General features: G+C 38.8%; 1 protein-coding gene across 3 annotated transcripts in view; it reads right to left on the bottom strand.

The window, feature by feature from the left end:
* Positions 1–4,892: 4,892 nt before the first annotated feature.
* Positions 4,893–15,934, bottom strand: part of map3k13 (mitogen-activated protein kinase kinase kinase 13) — a 33,183-nt gene continuing 22,141 nt past the window's right edge. For all 3 annotated transcript variants that reach the window (XM_028436753.1, XM_028436755.1, XM_028436754.1), the window contains exons 3-14: positions 15,064–15,247; positions 14,740–14,931; positions 12,411–12,569; positions 12,179–12,337; positions 11,943–12,051; positions 10,948–11,057; positions 10,706–10,822; positions 10,486–10,629; positions 8,254–9,007; positions 8,095–8,162; positions 6,935–7,226; positions 4,893–5,710 (exon numbers count right to left, since the gene is read on the bottom strand). In XM_028436753.1, coding sequence (XP_028292554.1) covers positions 5,609–5,710; positions 6,935–7,226; positions 8,095–8,162; positions 8,254–9,007; positions 10,486–10,629; positions 10,706–10,822; positions 10,948–11,057; positions 11,943–12,051; positions 12,179–12,337; positions 12,411–12,569; positions 14,740–14,931; positions 15,064–15,247 — 2,390 coding nt within the window. In that variant the 3' untranslated portion in view covers positions 4,893–5,608. The remainder of the gene's footprint in view (positions 5,711–6,934; positions 7,227–8,094; positions 8,163–8,253; positions 9,008–10,485; positions 10,630–10,705; positions 10,823–10,947; positions 11,058–11,942; positions 12,052–12,178; positions 12,338–12,410; positions 12,570–14,739; positions 14,932–15,063; positions 15,248–15,934) is intronic.

Below are 15,934 nucleotides of genomic sequence, written 5' to 3'. Positions count from 1 at the left end.
ACCTGCTGTCACACATGTAATTATACACATAATACCCACAGTAGCACCCCCAGGAGTGAGGGCAGTAAGCCTTTAATAGAGATTATCTTTAATCAGACAACTAATTAAAGTCACCTAATTATTCACTTAATAAACTGCTCTTTATTTTAATGTTGGATCAGCTCCAGATTTACCTCAATTCCACAAAATGGGGTAAGACAGGCATTGGTAAATCAAAGAAATAAACATAACCGAGGGAGAACTTGAAGTAAAACATATTCATCATTGAACGGCTTAGATTAGTCCTAAAGAGCAGAAATACTGGCAAGCAACAGCGTGTTGGCTCTTCAGGGCCACAGAGGAGAAGAGACTCTAAGGTGACAGTACTAACTAATTAACCTGGACCAAAAACAAACCTCAAGTTACAAAAACACACACACGCTCACTGTCACTCGAGCTGTGTTTTATGGAGCAGTTCCAGTCCCACTATTGGTTCACAAAGTAAGTTAGGAATGTTTTTCATTGAAGATCAATGACAATGTGCAACTCAATGAATTAATTTGTAATCTTGCAATAACTGTAAAACAGTTATGGCAAGTATATTTGAGTTCAGACCAAATATTTGTTTGCATGGCCTAATGTTTACCATCCTGCTGTGTATGTTAAGTGCTATACTGGTTTTTACACTCAAACCTTAACCTCATACTGAAGATTTCATTGTACCAGTGATAAAACCTATACAGTATCTAACAGTGTCTTTTTACTTCAGGTAATTATTTTGTTGGTAAATTAATGGTTCTAAAACCTGGCCAACAATGGACAGAAAAGGTTTCACAAGTGTCAATATTGGAAAAATTTGTAGAAACAATTACTTTAAACTGGCAAGTAATAGGCATGACAAATTGTGTGGTTAAATTGGCAAATATTAAGCATGAAATATGGTGAAAGGAGGTTAAAAGTGACAATAATGGGTCAACATATGCAACATTAGGTTATTAGGTGCCGAAAATGTTTTCAAATTGGAAAAAATATGCATAAAAAGCATTGAAATTTGATGGAGAAATGGGAGTAATGAAGCAAAAATGCATTAAAAGAAGCAAAACTATGGTAAGAAAAAGTGATTAAAAAATAGGTAAAAATATGGCAAGTTTGGTGTAGTTGCAGAAAAAGGGTAAAAATAAGCAAAAATGGACTCTAATTGTTAAAAAAAAAAAATATATATATATATATTCTTAGTTTTTTGAAGGCATTTCATAACCCCCTCTCAGTGTCTTGCGATGCTAAATGGGGTTCTGACCCCAAGATTGAGAACCCCTGGATGGTGTCTGATGGTCACAGAGAGAAGGCGGAGTCAGTGTGGTGGGTACAGTACATCAGCATTTATTCCATGCAGCGGTTTGCTCTGATTTTATTCTCCGTGACACTCTTTGCACTGTACACTGGATATTACAGGATACTCATGGGATTGGTTGATCATAATGCCATTTGAAAGGAAAGAGAGCTAAAAATGAGAAGTAATGGAGGAGCAGATGTTTGATACACACAATGAGGCTAAAGAGAATATCCACAGTAAGAGACAATTTTCACAAAAATCCAGATGGCGAAGAACCTGACACTTTAATTAAATAATAATAATAATAATAATAATAATGGAAGAGATCACCGCAGGAGACCAGAAACTAAAAGTCCTTCACGTCACCTTGAGGTTTTGACGTCTAACTTTTACCTGCTCTGACTTCTAGCAGCCTTCAGTGAGATTGAATACAAAAGAAATTAGCTTGAGGAACAATTATTGATACTGCTTGCTAAAATCAATACTTCACCTGTAAATGATAAATGATCCCCTGCAGGGTCCAAAAAGTGGTGATACTTCTCAAATACTGCCCTCTTCTCACACCATTTATTGTGCTTCATTTTAAAACGACACTTTTCGTCAAAGTGAAAAAACCCAAGATAACAAAAATTTCTGACGCTGCCTGAAATTAAAAAGAGCTCCACTCCTTAATAAATTAATCCAAATAATCGTGTAGGCCAGCTACAAAACAAACAAAATCAAATTAAAAACCTCACAACAATCATACATCACAGAAAGAAAGTTAATTACAGCTTCATCGGTTCACCCAGTCATTACACTGCACTGGGTAGTTTCACACAAACGTAAACATTATAAGGTAAAAAGGGGCTCAGAGGAAAGGTAGCAGCTGTTTTCAGAAGAAGGTGAAGGCCAATTAAAGGCCAGAACTCCGCTTGTGCATCAGTCAGTCACGCTGTTCAGCACCATTCAAACACGTCACTGCCATTATTAACCTGTTAACGGTCAGTGGCAAAAGCTCAGGCAGACGAGGAAAAACAAAAGGGGGGTCACCTGACGTTTATAAAACCACAGGAAGCCTGACGCTCCATGGCCTCCAATCTGGCTTATATTTCCATAACGTAGAATCTCAGCCACCTACACACACACACACGCCAAAATCTCTCTTGACATCATTATTGTTCAATAATTCAACCCTGGTTGAGTGTTTTTAAACGGTCCGTTTAGTAATATAAATGAGAAACAGGACTACAGAATAAAAGCAGGGACAAGAGCGCTCACAGATGCAGTATCCGTTATCAAAAACTACCCCTAAAAAAAAAAAAAAAAAAAATGGCAGATGTGTCAACCTCGTGGCCCGAGGGCCAAATTCGGCCCTTTTATCAAGTACCCCCATTCTCTTACTTACTGTTAACATTTTGCTGAGATAACTATTCCAAAACAACTATAGAGAATAATGATGGAATGAATGAGCGATAACACACATTTTAAAGAATCTCATTTTGTAAATAAGAAGTGGAAAGAAACAGTATTAAGTGCAGTGGTTCCCAACCTTTAATGGATCGTGACCCCATTTTTATATCAAGAATTTCCCAAATACATTTCTTTTTCTAGAATTAGTTTTTGATCATGTTTGAGTTCAGATCTTTTTTTCCCTGTTCTTTGGGTGTTTTTATTTAAAAAAGAATAATAATTAAAACATTTCAACATTTCAATCTATTTTTCAGAAACTCCAGGTGACCCCACATGGGGTCCCGACCCCAAGGTTGAAAAACCCTGATTTAGTGCCTCCTGAATAGATTCATTTCTATAGTTTTTATAATTTCTGGTCATCTTAAACCTGGCATGATTTCAGTAATATGTAATCATCAATTATTAGCAAAAAAAAAAAAGAAAAAACATTTTTTGTCTAAAATGCCTAATTTCTCACAATTAATCCCACAAATTACATTGAAATTGAAACAAATTTATTAGCGTTTATCCTAATCTGGTGTATTTACAACTTCGACTGTACATTAATACACAGAGTCCCACTGAAATAAAGAAAAGTTTTAAAATCAAAGTCACCTGTAACTTATGTGACATTAGGGATATTATAGGTGACAAATACTTGATTTTTTTTATGTGAAAATGCAAAGTAGGGCAAAACGGATGTTGAAATTGCTTTTTCTCCAACAAAATGTCTTGATTCTCCTGGTGAGACCAAAGTACGCTGCATTTGGCATATGAACTAAAGTGAGTTTGACACCCCCGCTGTAAGGAGATAAAAATGGGAATCAGTCAGGACATTTATGTAACACAACTACATGCCTGCATTATTACTGACATCTAGTGGCTGTTCATGTGCTGCTCTGAGGATAAAGGAAAAAACAAGACTATTTTTAAAATGTTTTCTTGTTACAATCAATTATTTTACTCCTACAGCCACCTTCTCCTATGTCCAGCCCGCTAGACATCTCATACTTAAATCCATGTTTTATTGCTGCTTGGTATGTGTAACATTCTTCAATATGGCAGAAAAGAATAAAAGTGTATCAGTAAAAATCGCACTGCTAGAAAATGGTATGTTTAATGTTCTGCCCATGTGGTGTTAATGAATCAGGATACTGCATCTGGATAGTGGCCTAAGCGTTCTACTACATTACAGTGATTAAGGGTTGAACTTGAAGGCTAAATGTTAGATCATATTATTAAATATTCCTGCATGATCTGCACTACGTGCCACTCCAAGAAGATTCTGAAGAACAGTAATAGGTCCGGCCCAGTCCCACAGTCCTCCAACTATCCTGAGATGAGACTTGAAACTGGAATGTTTGATGAGGAGGAAGAGGAAAAGGAAGGGGAACATCCACACACCTCCATGACGTTTGCAGTGAGATCTGATTGCTTACGATGTGTCTTAAAGAGACTAATAAGCAGAAGTCAGTGAGAGAAAGTGTGTTTTTTCCTCTCTTCTGTGCAGTTTGTTCATGAGGCTTGATGGGAGCTGTAAGCCCATGCTCTGACAGCCAGGTGGAGATCCTGATGAGGGGAAAAAAAGTCTGGTTGTTCATGCTGGTGTTCACGCTGTTTGAATGAGTTTCCTGTTCCCACCATGTTTCAGCAGGACAGGATGGAGGGGGGAGGGAGGGGGTTGCTCAATGTAAAGTCATGATGAAGCAGGTTGGGTTGGTCAAACTGAGAAGAAGCTTTATGATTGGTTGAAGGCAGGGTTGGGGTCAATTACATTTTTCGGATACATTTACATCTTCAATTATCAGATGTACAGTGACCAACATTTTTTCTAATATTAATATAAATAATTAAATCACAAAAAAATGTTGTCCTCAGAAAGTCAATTACGTTCATGATTACTAAAATTCAATCACAATTAATCACAATTACTAAGCCTGAAATAAAAAAGCTCAAAATTCAACCTTCTGATAGCATCTCTTATGATAACGGGTCCTAAATCAGATGTAAAATACACTAAAAACAAATATCTATCAACTAATTTATTTCCTATCTATTGTTTACCTTGTTAGGCTTCCTAATCAATTAAAATATAAGTTTTATTATTTTTGGTGTGGACATCTGAGCGCCTCAATTTATACAATTTTTTTTTTTTTTTTTTTTTTTTTTTTTTTAAATGGTAAAATGTGGGAAAGTTTGATATTAAACCCATTTTAATAATTGAGGGGTATACTGACAAAAAACTAAAAATATTGAATCGAACTTTAGTAATTGGGAACGTAATTGACTTTATGAGGATAGAAAAATATTTGTAATTTAATTGTAATTGGGAAAAAACGTTGGTCACTGTAATCGTAATACAATGGAATACAATACGGAAACATTTAATTGACCCCAACCCTGGTTGGAGGAGTGCAGCCAGCTTGCACTAGGATCGTTCACCTCAAAGGCCAGCTGTTGCAGATGTGCAGCTCCCCACTGCTAGCTGTAGCTGTTAGCCTCATCATTCATGATCTGCATCTTCCTCCTTCCCAAAGTAGGTCAAAGCTTAAATTAAAAAGTTGAACCTGCTCAGGCCAAAAAACTCACAGAAGTCCTGAATTTTCCATCAAACAAAAAAAAAAAAAAATGCATGTTAAACTATCAGAATATTTCATCGTTCAAAAAGGAGAATCCCTGCCATGAGTCGCCTGGATGTCACTGGTAGTAAATAGTAAAGGGCTGGGATTTTACTTTTAAGAGTAAGGATTATATTGGATGTTGCTATAGAGAGCGTTTACGCTGTCATTCTTTTATTGCTGCGTTTTCTGCGACACAATGACTTCCAGGCGAGAAAAAAAAAAAAAAAAAAGATGAGGCAGAAGTTCACCAAGAGGAAGGAGCACCAGCTTTGTTGTTCCTAATGGTTGTATCGGAGCACTCGGCCTCTGAGGAATCACAGTCCGAGTCCCCGAACTGAAGTGGATTCTGTGAGAAAACAAAAAACAAAAACATTGGGAAAATATTCAACTCAAGCCTTTTAAAAAAATAAATAATCCAAAGTTGTGGGAAGTCATTATAGACTAACTTCACCAATAAAGCTAAAGCACAAAGATGTCCATCTTAGGTCCTGGAGGACTACAGCCCTGCTTTACTGCTGAAAAACCCTGAAGCAATAATTGTGGCTCATTACAAACCCAAGTTGGCTGTTAAATGTATTATAATTCATAAAAAACTATAGTAAAGCTACTAGGGGTGTAATGAAATGGTTAATCCCCGATATAATATAGGGCTCACGATACGATACGAGTAACAAATCTTTGTTGATGAAAGAGAATTTGACTGCAAAAGTTGAACACAGTGTTTTGCTTCACAAATAAAGAATGAAAAGAAATGCACCAATGTATACGATTTTTAAAAAATAACTATTTCTCATTTCTGTTACATATAAAAGTTATGAAAGCTACATTTTGGACCTGCCAAAATGTAGCTTGAAATGTTCAACACCCACTGTAACTTAAAGAAGGAGAGAAAAAAGAAGAAATTAAATGAAGCAGTGTTATTATTTATGATGTTCTACATGATATATCATACAATACTCAATATATGGATTTTAATATGGGAGATACACTTGAACATGGGAGGATAGACTTTCTGGCAGTTGTAAATCACTAATTAACAGGTAGGATAGTGTAAAAAGGATATTTAATGATTAAAAGCATTTAAAAGTCCAACAACATAGATTACGGCATTAAAAGTCTCTAAGAACGTGACTCCGCCTTGGCTGAATGCACGCGTGCTTCCGCGGCCAGGGGATGCATATTTTGTTAGGGGGCGGGGAGTATATTTAGGCTCGTTTCCAGACAAGCGTGCGCTGACCCCACTTTCTTCACTACACACAACCAGCTTAAGAGTCTACGGAGCGTCCCTGTTGTCTGCTATCTTGTAAACATAGCAGCATCTGAGCTGCTACAGGAAGCAGGCAGGTCAATGTCATTGTGATGCTGCACTCCTTTAAAACTTTTTTACTTGGTTTTATTTTGTGAACCTTTGAATTTTTTATCACCATTTTTTTATTTCGCAAAATTTCCTTACATTCCTGCCCTTCCTGACTGGAATTTGACATCCTGTCCTGCCTGGACCTCATGCTGACAAAATGAAATATTAGAAACAAAAGCCTTTCCAAACTGTAAAAGCCTCCACAGCACTGACCTCATAGCTGTGTTCATCAGAGCACAGCTTCCCCAGGGAGATCTGCGTCTTCACCCTGCGGACGGCGCACTCTTTGTCTGAGAGGCCGTCAGACTGGGTGCTGATGTCAATGGGGATGTCTGGTGTGTGTGACAGCAGCTCGTCCAGGTGTTCCTCCTGACTGGCGCTGAGTCGCTCCAACGGGCCGCTGTGCGAGTGGTCGCTGGTGTTTCCCTCCTCTCCGTCGGACACCGACAGGTTCTCTGAGCTGAAGGTGGAGTACGACTGAAAGCTGCTCATACAGCGATGTGGTCTGTGAGGGAGGAAACAATTAAAGAGTTGATCTTGTATTAAATTAGTCAATTCAATCATCTTTTCCTTTTGCATGAAGAATTGGAACAATGTCAGGGTTCTCACCAGGGATTTTTCATCAGGGGGAATCACAAGGTGCGTGAGCTTTGTAGGGGGGTCAGTCCCCCGAACATTTTTAAATATACTGTATAACCCTCTGATGGCCAAATTTTGTCAAGTTAAGCTACAGTGTTCTTTTTTCTTTTCTTTTTTTTAAAACAAAAAAATCGACCTCACTTTAAAGCCAAAAGTTACTTGTTGAAATGGTGAAGGGTCATGATGAATGGAGTTAGATACTCGTGTGTGGTTTAGGTCCTCCACTAAGAAATACTCAGAGACACTATATAGACAAGAAATAACATTTTATTCTGAGACTGATTCTGAGCGTTTTTTTCAAATTTAAATAAGGTATTATGTGAAACCCGCGGTAATATTGGGACTGTTATGGACACGTACCCTCCCCATGTCGGGGGTGGAGACAAACCGTAGGGGGCGACACCACTCCATAGGGCAGGGGTGTCAAAGTCATTTTAGTTCAAGGGCCAAATACGGACCAGTTTGATCATAAGTGTGCAGAAGTTTTTAGATGGGAAAACGTACAATTTCAACATTAATGTACTCAAGTTTGTACTTTCAGTTATAAATTAGACAAAGTATGGAAGGCATCAATAATCTCTGAGCAATAAGTGACAGATACTTAAATGTCTTGATTTTTTACACGTGCCATAGGGGATCAAAATTACACCGTAGGGGGCCCCGATGCTCAACAGCAGTGGCGAGAACCCTGGATGTAAAACAAGAGTCAAATGTGTGAATATACAGTATTTTACCTCGGTCTCCTTGGAAACTCTACTTCACTGTCCACCTCTCCCTCCTCCTCTTCAGATGACTCATCACCCTGCAAGAGAGGCACGTGTTAGTGCTGAGGGATGACATTACAGTTCCCACACACATATTCACACACACACGCTAACCCAGGTGTTGCTCACCTTCCTGAGAGGCCTGAGCGTCCTGGGCAGAGCAGAGGGCAGGGTATGTGTGTGACGTGATGTATCCAGCTGCTTTGCCTCAGCCTTCTCCGACAGCTTTTCATCTGCAGCCACGTCTTTGGGTAACCCGGGAGAGGACGGGGTGCCTTCCTGGGTGCTGAGCAGTGAATAGTTGGGCAATTCGGGACAATTGAGTGCAGGAAGCGTTTCCTGACAGTGTAGGCATCCAGGGAAAGGGTGAGCCTGGCAGCAGGGACATAGAGAACCAGCACCGGCACTGGGGCTGAGGGAGGAGGTCTGCTGGCGTGTGTCGGCATCCACAGCAGTGGAAATTAAGTCTGGGCTGGATCCAGAGACGCGGCGCTGCATGTGATCCGTTTGGGGGCTACGCAGCGCTGCAGCTGGACCGAAGTAACGCAGGTTGTTGGCACAGTTGACTACAGCTTCCTCGCGACCCTTCAAGGGAAGAAGTGGACCGTCGGCAGGGGGAAGGCGGTGGTGGTGGTGATGATGATGGTGGTGTTGGAATTGCTGCTCCTGGAGAGACTGGGTGTCCTCTGGTGCACCGACCGTTGGTTTCAACACAGCGTGGAATTCGTTATGGCTTCCTTTGCTGTTGGCGCGGCGGTGGCGGGGCTTGCTGCGGTAGCGGGTTTTGCCAGGGGGCGTGGAGAGCTTTGGGCTGGCAGAGAGGGGGGAAGGAGAGGGATGGGGGTCCATGCTGGGGATGCCCTCAGAACGAAGCAAGTCAGGCCTGGAAAAAACAAAACATTTAACAGTTCATACCCACCACACTGCTTACACACCATACACCACCATACTCCTTGCACTCACACATAGTCTAGCACCAGGTGTTTCCATACAGGCAGACCTGATAATAATGTATCATGTTTTTCTGCAGTCTGTGCCTTCTCCTCGCCCTTCTCTCTCTTCTCTGTTTCAGGTGTCTTGATGCTGGAGCTGGCAGTTCCTGATCTGTGGTTCACGGCTCAATTAGTCATGGACAGTCTGATGTTCTATCTCTCTATCCTGTTCTGTTCTCCTCTTTCTGTCCACTAACCCCAACCAGTCAAAGCAGATGGCTGCCACCTATGAGCCCAGTTCTGGTGGAGATGTATTACTGTTAAAAGGAGTTTGATACATGTTCATGTGGATTTGTTGGACTTGTTCTTAATTTTATAATTTTGATAGTGCTTAGAGATGACTAGCGTTGTACTATATAAAAAAAATCATTCATTCCTCCTACAAGTATGAAAGGCCATTTCCTACACAAAAAAAATTAAAAATCACTATAGAAAGTCATAATTATGAGTCGTAATTGTGAAATAGAAAGTCATAATTGAGATAAAAAATGATAATTATGAGAAAATTATTTCTAAAATAAATTTGCCACGATGGAATCATTTTTGCAATAAAGATGTTTTTAAGTACTTCTATTTCCTACACTATATACCATGTGTTGAATACCAAGAACTGATTAAATGTGTTTTGAATGAATTATTAATGTGTGTTCATGCGTGTTCTTTTTGCTGCAACTACCAAAATAAATTCCTTGTACTGTTCTAATCTGTACCTGGCGAATAAAATCCTTTCTAATTCTGAAAGTGCAATTAAGAATGGTAACAGTCAGTGTCTGTACAGTGCAGCAAATGCTCAGTTTGAACCTCATAATTATGACTTTCTATCTCAAAATTATGACTTTCTAACTCATAATTTTTATTTTTTGTGGTGGAAACAGGCTCCATTAACAAGTCTTTGAAAAGAGAAATATATTGAATTATTCTACTGAGCAGTGTTACTATGCAAAGGAGGAATTTAAAACTTTACATATTAGAAGCAAAATCACTGAATAACAAACACAGATCAGGAGGAGCTGGAAGAGAAAACTGCATTTGAAAGTCGAGGGTAAAACTATTCATATCAGTCGAGAATAATCAGTTATTATCTTTACCTTCTTATCCATCAACTAAAAAAAATAAAATGAATTGTTTAGTTTCATCATCTATTCTAATGAAAAGTGCATGAGTTATATTAACTAATTTAACAGAAACTCATTGAACCTTTTGGCTCCATTCAGAAGATTAGAGCATCATTAGTGGAAGCAGCAACATGTGGCCTGAAATGTGACTTATTCTGAGTTTTCTTCATCAGATTTGAATGACTTTGTAAAAACAGAAAACAAACAGTGTGTGTGTAAACGCAGTAGCTTATTAGCTAGCGCAGAGCTTTGACCTTTTAGGAGGAAGCGTCCCTGGTTTATGGGAAATGCTTCCTTTCTTCTTAATGAGCTTCTCTACAGCGTTGGACCTGACGATGGGACGGACAAGGTGGCGCTTGTAGGTCCCAGGATACTTCTTCTCCACTGCTTGTTCTCTCCTACAGAGATGGGACAAATGGTTATTTTTAATCTGCAGTTGTAAATCCCGCTGAGGAGGAAACTACGTTCACATACTTCATGAGGTCCTTCTCCCGGACCTCCAGCTGCAGCATGATGGCACTCAGCTCCATGTACAGGTTGTTGGCTCTCTCCAGCTTCCTCTCGTAGTGCTCCCTGATGTCCAACGCATGCCTGACATGGTTCAGAAGGTAAATACATCTGTTGTGTTTCAACCTTCCAGCAATCAATACAAATCTGCTCGATGTCTCTGTGGCTCAGGGTCACCCCGTACCCTGAGCTTCTTTCTATTAACACACCTGAGTTCATCCCGCCTGCGACGGATCAGCTCTTCATCCAGCCGGTGAATGCAGGTGCCTTCACTTTTGATCTTCTCAAAGTGCTTCTTGACCTCCTCTCTCCACTCTGCCTGTAATATTAATTAATAAATATGACTTCACGGTGCAGAGAAGGCAGTGCCATCAAAAGCATTTAACTGTATTTTAACTGCATATCAACTGAAATACAGTATATCTTCCCAATGTGAATTAATATTGAGTTTGGTCTGTGTGGTCCTTCTGTGTGTGGGATTCTTGGTATTTTTTTAATTTAAATTAGACATTTGGTGTGTTTTTGAATTCATTTAGTCTATTTCCTTGTCAATATGACAAATTTTTGTTGCCTTTTTGTGTGTTTGTCAAGTCATTATAAGTGTTTTTGTTAGATTTTTTGTGTTATTGTTGTCATTTTGTGTACTTTTCTGTCATTTTGTGCAATGTTATTGCCATTTTGTGTGTCTTTGCATTCCTTTTGTATAGGCTGCTGTTTTTGTATACATTTTGTGTTTAAGTGATTCTTTAGTGTGTCTGTCATTTTCAGGAGTTTTTGTGTTATGTTGGGCTTCATATAATTTCGAACCTCATGAATTACAATCTTGTTTTGAGGGCCCACAAAACTAGACTGATGGTCGCCAGTTGCCTACGTCTGCCCTACGATTTAAGCATAAAAAGGCCACTAATGTGTCACATTTTGATAGCTCCGTTCCCACGTCTGCCATCTTCCTAGAAGACTCCTGTGTTATCCATTCTAATGCAAAGTGTTTATCTGTTTACATTCTATATCCATGTTTTGTGAACACTTTGTAACATCAAGAAATTGAAGTAAAACCTTAAAGACAATCCTGTTTTGACTCAGGACCTTAGTTTTTCTACAATCGGAAGTGCTTAGCACATTTTCTCAGCCACACTAAACAATGAAGAACCTTCCCGTGTGGACAAAGTGAGGGACAACTGTTTTGTTGAGCAGCTGTTCAGACCTGAGACTTGAAGTATGTTTCCTGAGGGGCTCCCAGAATGTCAGCAGAGGCGATGTCGAGATGTAGGAGGATCTGACGAAATGAGGGCCTGTTCCTGGGCTTGCCTTGCCTGGATGCAACAACAAAAAGGAGGTTTCTTAGAAAATATGTCATGCATTTTGACAGAAACAACACAGTGCAACAAATAAATTCAAGAAGACGTCTTCACTCATTAATAGAGTTTGACCCGTGCTCACCATGTTTGCTTCATCAGGATTTTAAAGCCATCTGGGCAGGTGGAGGGCACAGGAAGGTGAAGACTGTTGCTGCCAACACCCCAAATTATGGCAGAGGAATCCACGTCCTTGTAGGGAATTTCTCCAGTCAGCAGTTCCCATAACACAACTCCAAATGACCTTTAACAAACCAGTACAAAAAGGTGATCAACTTGCAAACCCTATATTCTGAAATATTTTAAATATTACTCACCAGATGTCTACTTTCTCAGATACCGGCTCATTTCTGATTACCTCAGGGGCCATCCAGGCTACTGTACCCGCAAATGACATCTTTGTACTTTTGTCACTGAGCTCTTTTGATGTCCCAAAATCAGAGATTTTCACAGTGTCGTTGTGGGTGACTAAAACACTAAAAAAACACAAAAAAAGATCCCACACAGGTTACCTTAAGCCTAATATGACCTGAGCTGAATGTGACCTGAGCAGGGGTGTCAAAATACGGATTAGTTTGATTTCAAGTGAGCTGCAGATTTTAGGCGAGAAAATGAGCAATTTCAACATTATTGTGCCGTTGTTCTTTTTCCACATTAGAATGATACATACAGTAGACATGACAGATATCAGTCCCTGCATGATCACATTTTTGCTCAATTTCTGTGTAATTTAGAGGAATTTTGTGGAGAAAGTGCAAAAATTTAGAAAAATTAGATATATTTCAACAGTTCGCTATTTCAAATGACTGCCATCATGTGATAGGGCAGCAAGAAAGCTGTGAGCCCTGAAAATATTTAGAGTTTCATTGAACTTGTGTAATTGGATGGGGCTGAGAAATCTACAACTGTTGTAATTTGCATAGTATTTATGTTTTCTCTGTAAGTTTTACTTTTTCCTGAAGGCCACATTGGATGGTTCTCAAACTGTTTTGGCTCAAGTACCCCATTTTTCTTATTTCTGAATCCTATTTCCAGCTACAATGTTTTGTTCCAAATACTATTAAAAAACAACTATAGAGCATAATGATGGAATGAATGAGTGATACATTTTAAAGAATCTCATTTTGTAAATGGGTGAAATAAAACAGTATTTAGTGCCTCCTGAAAAGATTAATTTCTATATTTTTTTTTATCATTTCCGGTCATCTCCCACCTGGTGTTGGACCAATACTGACTCTTGTATTTTCAGTTCATGATCTAATGAAGATAATTTCCATCATCATTATTGTGATTATCATTTTTAACTAAAAATACACATTTTAAAATCCCAATTCTTTTCATGCTTTTATTTGTACATTTTTGTCTCTCTCACTCTTAAGTACCCCCTGTAGTGTCATGGCGTACCCCCATTTGAGAAACACTGCTTTAAAAGGCTGAATTTGGCTCCCGGGCCTTGAGTTTGACAAGTGTTTTATAGTGATAAAGTTTTTCCTAAAAGGTTTAAATACCCCTCTTTTGACCTTAAAATGTTTACTGATAGAGAAACTCATTCCTCCATCTGAATCATCCCATTAGCCAAATGAGATCGACCTCTCCAACACAATCAGCCTACAATCATTCTGCTGACTGATAAAGTGTTGAGCACTGCTGCAGAATGAGGCTATCATCGATTGAGGATACGAGGCCACAGTAAGCAGATGATACAGCAGGCTGAGGAGGACAAGACCATTTATTTTGCCTTATATATTTCTTGGGTTGGCATTCCAGCAAAAGTCAACCTGAGCAGCAAACCTTTCCTTACGAGTGTTGAGGTGAGCTGGAGGCAGGGCTGCGGTCAAATACATTTTTCAGTTACAAGTAAGCTTCCAATTACCCATGTTTAATTACGATTACAATGACCAGCATTTTTTCCCAATTACATTTAAATTACAATTATAATTTTTTCCCCTGAAAGTCAATTACTATTACGTTCTCAATTACTAAAGTTCAATTACAATTAATCACAATTACTGAGCTTGAAATAAATAACCTAATAAATGTCAACCTTCCTCTTGTGTTAGCCTTCTGTTAGCATCTCTTATGATAATGGGTCCTAAATCAGCTATAAAATACACTAAAAACAAATATCTATCAACAAATTTCTTTCCTATCTCTTGGTTACCTTGTTGGATTCCTAATCAATGAAAACATAGGTTTTAATATTTTTGATGAAGGCGTCTGAGCCTTTTTTGTGTCAGTTTACCCCTCGATTTCAATTTTTTTTAAAATGGTGAAATGTGGGAAAGCTTGATATGAAACATATTTTAATAATTGTTAACTACATATGTGTAGAACTGTACATAGAACTGTAACATGATTCCCCCGTTTTGCGTTAAATCATAATTGACAATTTTTATAGGGTTTTCATGGCAATTACAATTACAAAGTCAATTATCAAAACTCAATTACAACTTAATTACAATTACGTCAGCAACAGATTTTTTAAATTACAATTATATTTACGCCATAAATGTAATTAATAATCAACTACGCGATTATAATTATAACTGAGCTTAACCCTGGCTGGAGGCGTGCAAGATTCTGATAGACATTGACACAGAACACCTAAATTTAGACAGATACCTCGGACCTCTCATTTTTACTCACTTGGGTGACTTCAGATCTCTGTGGATGATCTTGTGCAGGTGGAGGTAGTTCATGCCACTGGCGATGCCTGAGGCCCAGTCCACCAGCAGCCTTGGGGTGACTTTCCTCCCCGCCCTCAGCACCTCATACAGCTGGCCCTGGGCACAATACTCCATGATGATGCAATAACAAGGCGCCTGGGTGCAAACACCCCTGGGATGAAGAAGAAAAAGAAAAAAACCTTTAAGGCCACGAGACACAACAAGTACCTGTAAACCGTCATTAAGCCCCACCAGGTGAATATTCACAGACTTTCATGTCCTCAGTGATTTTATAAAGTCTTACTTGAAGCTGATGATATTGGGATGCTTAAGCTTCCGCAAATGTTTAATGTCCGTCTCCTTCTGCTCGCGGACCTTCTTGATGGCGACCTCTTCGGAGCGAAACTTCCCCAAAAACACAGCTCCCTGTGCACCACTGCCCAACCACTGCAGCTCAGAAATCTCCTCAAAGGGAACCTCCCACATGTCTACAAAGAGGAAAAACTCAATTTTAATTAAATGCAGGTAGAAATTTTATTTTTTTCATTCAAGACAAGAAAAGTACATTTAGATGTCATACATTTTAACCTTAAATAAACAACTAAGATCACAGGTCATTGTGCAAATCCCTAAACCTGTAGACATCTTACAGATCATACTTTAGATGGCCAGATTTCATCTATCTGCAAGTTCAGAAATCTTCAAACTGCTTTGCTATCACACATTAATTGTTACTCCGGTTAACACATTTATACAAATCTTGTCCCATCTTTGATACAATCTTTGAAGTGGAATCTTAAAAAGAGAAGCACAGGTGTAAAAGATGTAAAATTCAATCACTGTGTGTAAGCTTCGCTAGCTGTAATCATCTGCCTTTGGGAATTCTTCTCAGGCACTAAACCAGTCGTTCTCAAACTTTTTTTGGGTATTTCCCCACTTTGAATGAAGTTGAGCTCCCCCCCCAAATAATCCTGACAAATAACACTTTTCATTTTTATTTATTGAACTAACAGGGAACAAGTAACATCATATTTCATAATAAATCAAAAATAAATTAAACTAATCACCTGGCGCATCATTAAAAGAATCACACAGTGATTATAGAAGTTAGCAGTCAGTGGTCTGCTAATACAAGTTTTTTTAAAATTGAATGTATGTTGGATTTACAGAGTACA

The sequence above is a fragment of the Gouania willdenowi genome, chromosome 21, assembly GCF_900634775.1.
Source record: "Gouania willdenowi chromosome 21, fGouWil2.1, whole genome shotgun sequence".
In the NCBI taxonomy this organism is placed as follows: domain Eukaryota; kingdom Metazoa; phylum Chordata; class Actinopteri; order Blenniiformes; family Gobiesocidae; genus Gouania; species Gouania willdenowi.
This window is presented reverse-complemented; position numbering and strand designations above follow the sequence as displayed.